At 39.8% G+C, this 12,878-nt stretch overlaps 1 protein-coding gene across 1 annotated transcript in view; it reads right to left on the reverse strand.

The window, feature by feature from the left end:
- The window catches only part of JMJD1C (jumonji domain containing 1C), a 154,531-nt gene that overhangs the window by 98,891 nt on the left and 42,762 nt on the right, over window positions 1-12,878 (reverse strand). Inside the window, exon 2 of the mRNA XM_027896457.1 lies at window positions 6,511-6,675. Coding sequence (XP_027752258.1) covers window positions 6,511-6,675 — 165 coding nt within the window. The remainder of the gene's footprint in view (window positions 1-6,510; window positions 6,676-12,878) is intronic.

The raw sequence follows: 12,878 nt of genomic DNA on the forward strand, positions 1-12,878 counted from the left end.
TAAATCCTTTCAAATAAGAAAGAGTCTTCAATGCTTTTAAGTTCAAGTTAAACAGGAAAAAAATTGAAAATTAAGCCAGCACCTCAAGATAGAAAACTTTGGAACAAACAATGCAGTAGTGTAAACTGCAGAAAAAGTACCAGGTCAACATAGAAAACAGCATTGCAGTGAGCCTTTCCACCCCATCACTCGTTTCCAGGGTGGGAAGCCACAGGACAACACCCATATTTCACAACAGAACATCTGGGGAGGCAGATTCCAGTTTATTGCTCTTCATTTGGGGCATGTCCTGGGAAGGTAATGGCCTCTCCTTAGAAGGCTGCAGGGAGAGCAGTGACTCCCAGTAAGCAGCAGTTCAAAAAAAGCAAGTGCCAAAGTACACAGGCGGGATGTGGTACTGCCTGCGCTGATGTTCTGTGGGAATATCACAGAAACTGCTCTCCAGCAAAGTAATCTTTGAACCATCTCCAAGTGCTGTTTCTGCATGTTGCTGTCTTTCACAATGCAGCAAAAATCGGGTCATTTATGCTCTGCTGAGTCAGTTACTTAAATTCTCTTCCCCAAGCGTCAAAGTCTTCCAAGAAGCTGACAGCTTCCAAGCATTTTCTCCTCTGTTGTATTTTATATTTACCCCATATTAGCAAGGTATACGAGCAAGAGAATTTTGATGCAAGGAATGGAGAAGCTGAAAAAATCCACTATTACCTTTTGATTGTTTTCCCTGGAAGCTACAGCACTTCCTCCCCTCAAATTTGAAATATCCTCAAAGTTTTGACTTATTTTTAGGACTCAGGAGACCAAAGCCCAAGTCTTCTCTCTGCCTTACTTTCCATACACATAGTAATCCTTTGTGAATTTATTTCTTTTTACTGCTAAGTATTTTGAGTGTCTGCTGAGGATTTAATCACAGTATCTGACAGCATATACCTCTATTTTTCATTGTGCAGAGAGAGAGCAGGCTGCAGTGAAGGGGGAACATTAGCAATATCTACAGAAGCTCCTGGCTTTGACAGGGATCAGTCTGATCCATAGGACCAATATATAAAAGACTAACTTACTAGGAAATGTTAAAATTTAGATCATCCAGACCAGGAAGAAAACAAATCCTTGAGCAACTGAAAAAGTGAAATCCTAGAAACAGGAATAACAAGGGACCTGTTCTACTTTCCATTATCATGCCAAAAATAAAGAATCTGATTTGTCTCAGGCAGCTCTGGAAGCCCTGTAGAAGCTTGTTGTTCAATCTGTGCAGTTTCTTCTTTAATCGTGTCACAAATGCCAATAAACTGGCACTTTATAAGTATTTGCTTTATAATCCAGCACAATCAAGGCAGCTGAAGCAGAATGCAGTCAAGCAGAAGGATTCTGCCACTGACAGCTGGGACAGAGGGCAGGGAGGGAGGAGGGAAAAGGCTACATAAGGTCAGAGGACAAGTCTGATCTTCCACATGTCCACAAACGCTGCTGCTCTTACACTTCCCCCCAAGCACCCTGACACACAGTGAGCACACGAACATATGGGTTCACTCACAGCTCCCCAGAACAAACACACCCACTGCCACCCAGAACAAACCTCATCTCCTTCTTCTGCAAGACAACCCCCTCATTAGCATGATGGTCAGACTGAAGGCCCTCAGTCCCACATATGCCACTGGCCACTGTAAATCAGCTCCAGATTCTCACAATGGAAAAGAGTTAGTCATTGCCAGTGAAGATCCACTCTTTGTCCCTGGTTTTGCTATAAGCCTGGCTAAAGCCCTATATTCTTGCAGAGCCCTGGACAGAGTCCCAGGAAAGACTGTTCTCAAGCCACTGTTTTAACAATGACTTCACTTATTCCAAGAAAGAGAGGACAGGCAAACAGACACATGCTCTTTTTTATACAGGGGTGGGGGGCAGACTGAGTTGCTCCTCCAGCCTCCCTGCCTTAGGAGATATGTTCAGGATCTCCTCACGAAGACGTATGATGTATTTAACTTTTACCTATACATTTCTCAGAAACACACAATGGCAGGAGAACCAGTCCTTGCTGTATGCCAGGCAAATCTGTTGGTTGGACAAGGTGAGTACTATAAGGCTACTGAAGCAATGCCTTCATATTCAAGCAACAGTATGGTTTCTTCTGATTTATTATCTATGGATTCTGATTTATTATCTGTGGATTCACAATGAATTCACAAGCAGCAGTGGTTTGTTTACAGGTGTAACAACAGGGAACACATACTTCACAAAACAAGCCATACCCAGCAGAAGGCAGGAAACACCCAGAGCCATCACCTTCCCAGGTCCCCAGCTCTGCCCTGCCAGCTCAGTGCACCATTCCCCACTCCTGTTTTCAGCACATTATACTGACTCAAGCTGTCTCCTCCTTTGACATTTACCCTGCACAAGACCACCAGTTTCTTCCAAAAGGAAAAGGTCAAAATAAAATAATACTTTTCCTTCTCTGTTCTACAGTCTCTTCCTTTCTTGTTGCTGAAGTTTCTCATGTGCACTCCCATTCAATGCATTCACTTTTCCTTATCTCCAGTTCCAAATCTTTTCTTTCCAACCTCTTGTATTCTCCCAGATCCTTTACCTGAAAGTACAAACTTGCCATAATCTATCCATCTTAAACTCTTTTAATCATTTTTTTTTCCTTTCTAAGGTGGTGAAACATGCTTCTTAAAATGCTTGTGTGAAATGTCTTTCATTTCTATCTGTAAACCTCCAGTAATAAATTTTCATTTCAGCACATCATTCAAGTTTCCAAAACTCTCTTCCCAAACAAAATTATTAAGAAAAAGACTCTCAGTCCACACCTTCCTGTGCCTAAAAGTGAACCGCTATCTATATTTCTACCCTGGTGTCCTCTCCCAGTTATTCTTTCACTTTTCATTCATGTTATTCTGTTATTCTCTAAAATGTCTCTACCAGTTTCTATCCTGTCCTCTCTTTTTCTCCCTCTACACTTTATTTCTAGATATTTTAACGTGCAATTAGAGAGACAGTAATTAAATTCAAACTAACAGCTCACAGAAGCATTCTGTTCTGGCCACATTAAAACCTTGGCTCCAGTTTGTCACCCCGCCCACACACGTACTTCCATCTCCCCTCTTGGCTGCTGCAGGGATACAACCATATCCCTAAGACTTCAGGCTGAATTATATCATAGGCACAATTTTATCGCTGATCTCTAACATCCTAGTGCCCAAGCTATTTCTACATCAGGGAGATTAATTTACTCCCCCTAAAGTACAACTATGCTTTATCCACCTGCAGGTCAAAACATTTTATTCATCACCTCAATTGCTTCAAAATTGTTTCTGAGAAATTAGAAACAAACTTTCCCTCATTTTTGGAGTACTGGTGATTCTCCCCAAGCCCATCACTTTGAGCTCATCACTCTCCTCTTTTTGTATTTTTGTGAGATGCAAACCAGCTTGTTTTCCAACCTGAGAGGATGCTTTCACTTTCAGCACCTTATCTGGGCTACTTTTCTTAATCCCTTGATGTGGAAAGGTATATCACTCACTTCCACTACCTATAATGTTTAAGTTTTCACATTCCATATTCTCATTTTTCCCTATGCTAACCCTTTGGCCTGCACTGAAATCTCTAAATCTCTCCATTACTTAAGGTAAAACATCATGAGAGAAACTGAATGCAGGGGATAATCTACTCCTCTTGTGTTAGTTTCTAGACAAGGAGAAAGAGGCCTTCCTTCTGATTTCCTCCCTTTCTCAGGAGGGAGAGACTGACTAAAGAGCCTAAAATGTTAAAGCACAGTTACACAAGGTCAGTGGATTCTGTGCTTTCAGGACCAGCTACATACACCTCAAGCGTTCAGGCATTTTAAAACAGCAACATTTGTGACCAACTTGCATTCTAGAAGTTTTACCTATAAAGGGGAGATTTCATCCTATCACACAATTGAGTGGTAAAAGCAATCAGTAATTGTGAAGCACACAGACACTAACCAGACTGATAACTGCCCATTGAAAGCCCCATAGCAACTGCAGATCTTGTCTTCTGATCAAGCCTGAATACCATGCAGTAAATGCAGAGTACATGAATCCAAGCAGAACATAAGAACTTGTCATTCACGCCACTAAAAGCAAAGATTCTGGAGAACTACTGCATAAAACATACTTAAATACTGCTTTACTGCATTTACATTAGCATCCAAAATCAAGTGTACCAGAAACTTTTATTATGGTATGATTTCTTTTCAGTATAGTTCACATGCAAGGGGAAGCTTGAGACATTCCTTTTAAAAACTACAGCAAGACTCAACTCTTCCAAAACGTGTGCATTATCACATCCACACTCCGGATTTCACCAAAAGAGTAAAATATTCCTATTGCTGTTTGGCAAATTAATTTTTCACCACTTTTTTTCATGCTTTCCCATTTTTAATAAGTCTTGTTTTGGAAAACAAAGCAAAAAAAAAACACCCCACAACCAAAGAACACCACACAAACCTTTGGGGAGATCATCCACTCCACCACAGTGTTCAGATAGTCTGGCAGCAAAATCCTGAGGTTCCCTGGCAGTTTGAGCACCGGTGGTGTTCCCAGGGCATGGTGTGCTCAGAGGAGCAACTGATACAGAACAGAACCTTGGGAGGGCTCTGTGGAAGGCATCTGCTCTAACTTGAGTTAATATCCTGTATCTGCACTTTACTGGAAAGGATGACTAGAGGGTTTGACTCAGAAAACAATTGCTAGAACATCTGCAGGCAGTCCAAGTACAAATGCTGAGAACTTGTCAACTTTAACATCTGGAAACTGTGACCCAACAAGCTATTTGAGCCTCACACTTCAGTCTGTAATTTCAGGTTTTTAATGGCAAAAGGAAGGGAGATCTCTTGCAAATCCTCCTTTTCACGCCTATCAGCTGCCTCAAGAATGTAAACACTAAAAAAGAATAAAAGAATAAGATGGAAGAAAAAAAAGTTTCTGCCTTCTGCTGGACCAGCACAAGTTTGATAAAAGTGTCTACTGGGAGAAAGGTTTGACTAAAACACTTCCACACATTAGCAAGTTACAACAAATTAACTTATAACTTGAGGACAGGATCAGCAGCCAGACTAGAAGTACACCCCTCCTAAACCCAAGAAGGATCTCTATCCTAGAGGGTGAGATTAAAAGCATGCAAAAGAGCAGAGTACTTAGATACCAAGTTTTAAGTTCCTAACAGGTTTTAAAATACCCATCTCAATCAAGTAGAGATGGGTGGCTTCAAAGAGCAAATGACATGACTCTCTGAAAACCAAAAATTCTTGCTCAAGGATATACTAACATGAAACAGAAAACCTGCCTGTACAAGCAAATGTATGGATCAGCCTGTACATCCAGAAAGTTGAGTTTGCTTTGCTTCAGTCCGTTAGCACAGACAGACAAGCTGAGTCATGCAGGAATATTCCCTGAGGAGGAAGTAAATCCATCCTAAATCTATGGCTTTCTAGAGCAGACAGCTTCATGACCTTCAGCATGACTGTTCCAACCACAGCTCAAGAAAAATAACCACGTGACAGCACTTCCAGAAGTCCATACAGTGCTCAGAGACAAGAATATGAAGGGTACTGAAAGGAAACACAGACACAGCAAAAGCTGGAAGGAAAAAAATACCATCTAAAAATATAATCTAAATTCATTAGACTACAAGTTTCTAAAAACCCAAGGCTGAAGTCACACATATGAGGCTTAATATCAAATATATCTAAGACTGCCCTTCACCATTTTGACAAATTTGTCAGAGCCCCCTTTCCCCAACCAGTCTGTGAGAAATCTTCCCCAACTCTGTACATAGAAAATGATCCAATATAGTAGGTTCCTGAAATCTCAGATCTGTTTGGCTCTTCTGATGGCTTTGACAGCACTACTAGTTTCTTTGGAGAAAAATGGAATACATGTTTATTGCTTCTCAGATTATCTCATCAGATCCTGAGTATTCATCAGGTCTGTCCCAAGGCATGCCACAAATGCACACAAACCTCCCAGCAGTTATCTCACAGCTTTAATGCTTGGGCAGCAATCCAGCAAGAAGGAGAGTCACAAGCACCACCTCATAAAACAGGCAAACAATTACCACTTACTTTATTAATCTTCTCTCATCTTTCTGAACTCTGGCCTGAATTTCAGATACCCTCAGCTCCCACAAAGAAGGTACAAGCTTAAGGGTTTATTTTTCACCTTGGTTTCAATCCTGCCCAGAGCAGTAAGATGTGTTACTGATAAGTTTATATTTGTAAGATGCTTTGACTATATAAAGTGACATTAATTCTGTCATGTCATTCAGAGGCCAGTTTTGCAGTGCTCTAAGTTGATTCGAAAAGCAAAATGAACGACTATTATCACATCACCCCTCCAACATGAACACGCTTTACTAGTATTTCCTTTTTCTTACCCACCTCCCACTCCACGCTCACCACTTTCCACCACCACTTGAGTAACCTAGACAGCTTCCTAAGGACAGAATCAAAAATATTAGAACAGTTTAGTAAGTGCAATTGCTCAAGTATCTTACCAATGCAGGCCATTGAATTTGTTTGATCTTTGATCCCTGAGTCTGGCTTGGGTCCTTTCTTTTCGCCCAGACCAGCTGGTACTCCACCAAGAAGGTTGCAAAATCTTCATAAACTTTAACCCACTCTCGTTTTTCCCATTCAAGGTCATCAAATTCCACATATACCTGGGGAAATTTAAGAAAGGAAAGGACATATGTTATTGCATATACACAGTATATGTGCCTCTACATGCACTTTTGAAAGCATATTTAATACAAGAGTCTTTTATTATGCATTTTAATGTTATGGTATTGAAATTATATAATCAGTACCTGCACCACAGAAGACTTTTTCCATGGCAGTGCATTTGTGCTAAAGAGAGGAGAGTTACATTTGCTAAAACACTACCATTGACATGGGGTGTCTCATCCCATTAATAAAAAGTATTACATTAGGTATTTACAAGCACCATTGAGGTAATACATACAGCTATTTTCACATCAGGAGGTTTTAAGAATAATTCTCATTCTCAGTTCAAATACCTGTCACGTAATAAAAGCCAACCAAAGAAATGGTTTTAAGGGGGTGGAAAAAACAAAGCCATTTGGAACAGCACCAGAAAGGACATCCTGAGCCTGCAAACCCTGCTGACAAGCACACCCAATACAGCACCCACAGAGGTAGCCTCAGTTTCCTGCCATTGCTGTCCTGGAATCCCACTCAAAAACAAACAAATAAATAAACAAACAAAAACAAAACAAAAAAACAACCCACACAAAACCAATTGAACAAAACACCAAAACCACTTTTTGTTTTCAGCCAAATCAATTTGGACCCAGTTTGCAATTATCTGATCTTATGGCTACCCCTGTCCCTCCCCAGCACATTCCTAAAGAACAAACATACCTCCTGCCCTCAGCTGCAATCGAGTTAAATCCACCAAACCTTTTGTCTCCCCTTGTGAAGGAAAGAGGGAAATCAGAGCTATCCAAAACCTACATACCCTACCAAACACAACTATTCTAAAACAATGACATTTCAAATTTGAGAAAAATCAGTAAGTTGTTCTGTTCTCCGAATTATGAGAATTTTCCTAAGAAAGATCAGCTGGTAATATACAAAAAAGTCACTGCTTGTCAATGAGGACCTGGAGAAGAAGGGAAGATGCTTTCCTACCTTCCTGAATTTCAGCTCTCTTCCACACACAAGAGAACTTCTCAAAGTGGAGTTTCTTCCTCTATCAGCTTCTGAGAACTTAAAATCACTGTCACAGAAACATTCTTCTCCTTTAACTCTGGTTAATTTTAGGCCTGCAGCATATTTCCTCGTCTAGACTTTGTGTCTCACCCTTCCCAAACTTGTACTACATAGTGCTCCTTCTCATCTTGTCCTTCTCTCTTCTGAGTACACAACTTAAATTTGCACCAAGCACTTCTTACTCTTGTATCAAAATTTATCATCCCAGTTTTCCCCCCCCCAGACACTTTTAACCCATATTACATCCATTCCATTCCTACACACCTTTTGCCTTTCCTCTTTAAAGCACCAGATCATGATAACTTATATCTTATTATATACATATTTTATAAATATAAATCATATATATATATATATAATATCTTATATACAACCCAGATCACAGGGTCAAGGCAGACCAGTTCAGCTGTCTGCAAAAGGTACTGTTCCTCCTTCATTTCCCATGGGCAGAGCCTTCCTTCTGGAATCACCACCTCAACACCTGCAATTTGTGCCACTTGTCTGCTGCCTCTCCTCCCACATTTCAATTACCCTGGCTGATCAGTCATCTCTGCATCACCCTGGTAATCAACACAACTACTCTTTTACCTTTTCCCTTTGCCCATTTCACTCACTGAAACTATCAGGAAACTACAGCTAGTCTTTGTGGTGGTGTCAGAATCCTCCCCATAGTAAGAGTCTGCATAAAAGATTATCCTCTCACTTCAACTATCACCCGTTATCCTAATGAAAGCAAGTGGAAAACAGCAGCAAAAACTCAAAACTAAAAATTGGAAGTTGACCCCTTTCACTAAAAAGCACTTTTTTAATAACTTAATTTCTATAAATTAATTTTAAAGTATGTAATAAAGTTGCAGAATAATAATTTCTTAATGAAAACAAAGTTAACAGCAAACAGAGTAGTGCTTTAAAGCACTGGCAGGAAACCACATCATATCTCAAATCATCTTTAGCAGCAGTTTCTTGTTTTTGCAGCTACTTTGAACCCTTCTGGAGATACATTCATTTCTAAATGTTGTCATTCGATCAATTGTAAGACAACCTTCAGTGACTGTACAGTTGAAAATCATTCTCTAAAGTCACCTTCCTCATGGCCTCTCCTCCTGAAAATTCCACTTGATTTTTCAGGGCTGGTCAAATAATTTCATTTTAGTATCTGGAAAGACACTTCCCTTGGGTAATCCATAACAAGGTGTAAGAGGTTAAGCACCAGACCTCACACCAGCAGAGGACTTAATAAAAAATAGGAGGCATGGGGACTGGAGTGAATAAATATTTTTGAAAAACACAGATAAGTCTAAGGCAGAGCTGGCAGTTCAGAAACAGCCACACTAAAACACACTGTATCTCCTGGGCACTGGCCAAAACCCGTGGATAACTGTGACACAATCTAGTGTTTGTGTGCAAGTTCTGCACCCCAAACAAACCCAAATCTGGTGCAGCGGTGCTGGGAGTTCCAGCCCTGCTCTCCGCAGAGTCTCCTGGCACCGGGTAATTGGATCTTCAAAGGAGTCATTCCAAGGAAAGTGGAGAATGGAGCGTGGCATGGAGCCAGTCTGCCAATGCCCAGGGCACCATATTCCACCTCTGGGATGATACACACACAGCCTTACTTGGGAATTACTCCTGCCAGCTTCCACCACCCTCAGGTCTCCAAGCCAAGACTATTAACTATCTGCTGCCTTTCCAAAGTTCATTTGGGAAAGGCAGAGGCAGCACAGGCAAATGCAGAGCCCAATCATTACCCATTCTCTGTTTTGTTAGGAAAATAATTTTTCCAAACCGTAAAACCTCTGAAGAACACAGGCTTCCCCTTTCCCTACCACACGGAGACCAGCAGGATCCTGGGCAGCACAATTTATGAAAGGGAGTAAAAAGGGGAGAGGATGAGGAAAGGAAGCGATCCAGCAACCTATGCCAACAAAACAAAATGTGGAGCCAAAGTTAGATCCTCTAAGGAGTGCAAAGGCTGAAAATACCTAATCTTTTTTGCTTCACTGACAGAACTCTGTACAGCAAGAAACTCTACAATATTTACCTCCCTAAGAATGAATGTTGATTTTGATATTTTTCAGCCAAATTTTGCTTCCTTGCCTTGTCAGCTGTTTGTGAATAGATATTATATGTCTGTGTTCCCAGAGTGGCTGAAGTACTCTCACCACGTATGCATCCACTTGCATAAAAAGGAGAAATTCCCACTGGGATGATATTATATTTATAATTGGCATCAATGTGCTAATTTTGTAACTCACTGTTATTTTCCAACAGGAAGCAGCATAAGCTTTTAGCATGCTTTTCCAAGTAAAGCAAGACAACAAATTTATTTCCAATGGAGTCAGCCAAACAATTGCAACAAAATATTGCTGTTTCAAAGCCCAAACACAACAACCATGGTGAAATTCTCTACATGCAGCACTGTGATCCAGAGTCTTCCAGTCACTTCTGCTCCAAATAAATAAGGCTGACCAAACAAATTCTGAAACACCTTAAAACTGTCAGGAAACCAATGCTGACTTCCAGCAAATTTGGCTTAAAATGCTCAAAAGCACAGTCCATGCATCTGGCCCTTTCTTAAAATGGTGAAATAGCAACCAAAGACAGCAAGAGGGATTTTTGTTTAATAATATTGCTCCTTGCTACCAAAATTTCCTCAGTCTTTCACACTGGCATTTCACAGTCGTTCTACATTAAAAAAAAATTCACTAAAAATAATTTTAAAATGCACTGGCATTGCCCATAGAGCCTAAAAGCACAAGAAAAAGCTGAAATAATGCCAATAGATTGGTCTTAAACTATCAAATGTTTTATGATTAAAAGATGGGGTTTATTGCCTTCACATATAAAAATAGCCACTGTAAATCAGACATGTTCATTCACTTAAGGCTTGTAGTCAAGAAAGTATTTAACTTTGACAGAGAAATACTAAATGTACAGTGTATTTTTTATCAGGGGTGAGTAGACTCTCACAATGCCAGAGTAAGTCTTTAGAAGACCTGAAAACGCTCTTGACAAAACTGCCATTCCACCATTTAAGGAACATAATAGCTTGTCTCTGAAATGCAAGGGCCCTGCCTCTGACTCTCAAGTACTAGGAAAAAAAGGCTGCAGAATCAGATATATGTTTTACAGGAAAGAACACTGGAAGCTCCTTAAAAGATGGGACAAATTAGTACCGTGGGTTATTTTATGCTACTTCAGCACTTGAAGCAAAACATGAAATTGTTTGGTGAAATGTTCAAATCTGCACATCTATTCTGATTCCTTGGGCAAAGTAACAGAAGTTTAATGATGGAAAATCTAATTTTCCATCTAATGGGAAGAGAAAGTTCTGCTACTTTCAGATGAGCTGTTGAATTCAACTCCTTTACAACTCCTCAAAGACTAAATCCCGTTTGACATACCCTACCACCATGAAACTTCACGCTAAATCTGAAAACCTAAGTTCTCTGTTTATTCAAAAGAAAATGAAATGGTTGTAGTATCCCAGAAGAAGTCCTCAGTTCTAACCTGGAAAGTTGAACTGTACAAAAAGGGGGACTAGATCATTATCTGCAGGGTATTAAGTCTCTGCTGCTTCAGGATTCACAACTGCTTGGAAACCTCCTCATTTCTGCAGCACAAAATGGTTCTGGGCCTGTCCAGCAGGAAAGGACCAACACTCAGTTCTTCTAAACCACTGGAAGACCCCACCTAACAGCACCCAGCTACAGCTCCTCTGAGATGCAGAGACAGTTCCTCCAAAGTCATTGTTCTCATTACTGAGGGAGGGAGGAATAAAACACGCAGCCTCGGGATCATCTGCTCCATATATAGAGACGAGCTTGTGTCCTTGCTGGGCACACAGTGACAGACACACTCCAAAAGGCCACACTTTTACTGCCAACACTGCTCAACACACTTGGTGCAAGGTAGAATAAGGAAGACAACCTGAATAAACCAGGTACACACTCGCTGGCAAACACAACAGACACATGCCGTGTGCAGGACGGAACAGCACCAGATGTAGTCAGTACATGCTCCAATAAACATGGATTTTCCAGATAGCTTCCCTATATCAAGCTTTAAAACATAAAAATCCTACAGAGAGGCCTTGAAACAAAACCAGTTATTTATTTCCAGCAAACAGTAGTCTCAAGATATATTATGGCATAATAAACATAGAAAGAATCCACATGTACAGTTCATGGCTCATTTACAAGCCCTAATTCTGCAGTCCCTGAAATGCATGCTTGAACACTGACAATGAAGCAGCTTTGGCAGAAAAAATATTCAGCAAAAAATGGTTGCAAAGCTAAAGAAAAATACCAGTACTATTGCAACAGCCTGCTGCAGTCTGTAGCTTGAATTGCTAAGCAACCAGCACATCATGTAGAGCACAAAGTAGAGGTTGCAGGGAAGACGGAATAAAAAAAGCCTCCTTGGATGCCCCAATATCATCCTCATGAACAAAGAAAAACAAAAAGTATGAACTATTCAATCAAAGCAACAATTAATTAAAATATACACTTTAGACAAAAACTTTCTGGTCCTTGGTGCTTAAAAAATCTTTTAATTCTCTTCACCATCATAGCGTGTAGGAAACTTTCAGTATATCTAAATTTCTTAATGTTCATTTCTAAGAGCAATTGCTAAGAAGCAAACATACTATAGAAAGCCTACACATTCAATTTAAAAACAGGGGGACTTTTGTTTTTGAATCAGACATGATTTTATATGAGGTGAACTAAAAGCCAATTAAACAACTTTAACACTTTGGCAAGTTAAAAGCAGTTCATATGTGAATATACACAAAATTTTTAATGTCACACAAAAAAGACCAACATCTGTCATTGAGTAAGGTTTCATTATAGCTAAGTTTCAACTTTAAAAAATTTAAAAATGTAATACACTTATTTTCAATTTAAAATATTTCCAATTTTAATATGTTCAATTTAAAAATATATACTGTTTTAAAGCGCATATCTCTCACTTGAAGATTTTACTAAAAACAACTAAAAAATAGCTGTCAGACTATACAAAATACTAATTATTAATTGTTAATTATTAACGGCTTTCAGTCAGTTTTCAGTGTAATGGCTCATTAATAAGACAAAGTTTGGCTGGTTGTCAAACACAAAGCACTACAGGAGGC

This window comes from Empidonax traillii, unplaced genomic scaffold (assembly GCF_003031625.1).
Source record: "Empidonax traillii isolate 1590-97213 ecotype Southwest subspecies unplaced genomic scaffold, ASM303162v1 scaffold498:size1131258, whole genome shotgun sequence".
Taxonomy (NCBI): Eukaryota; Metazoa; Chordata; class Aves; order Passeriformes; family Tyrannidae; genus Empidonax; species Empidonax traillii.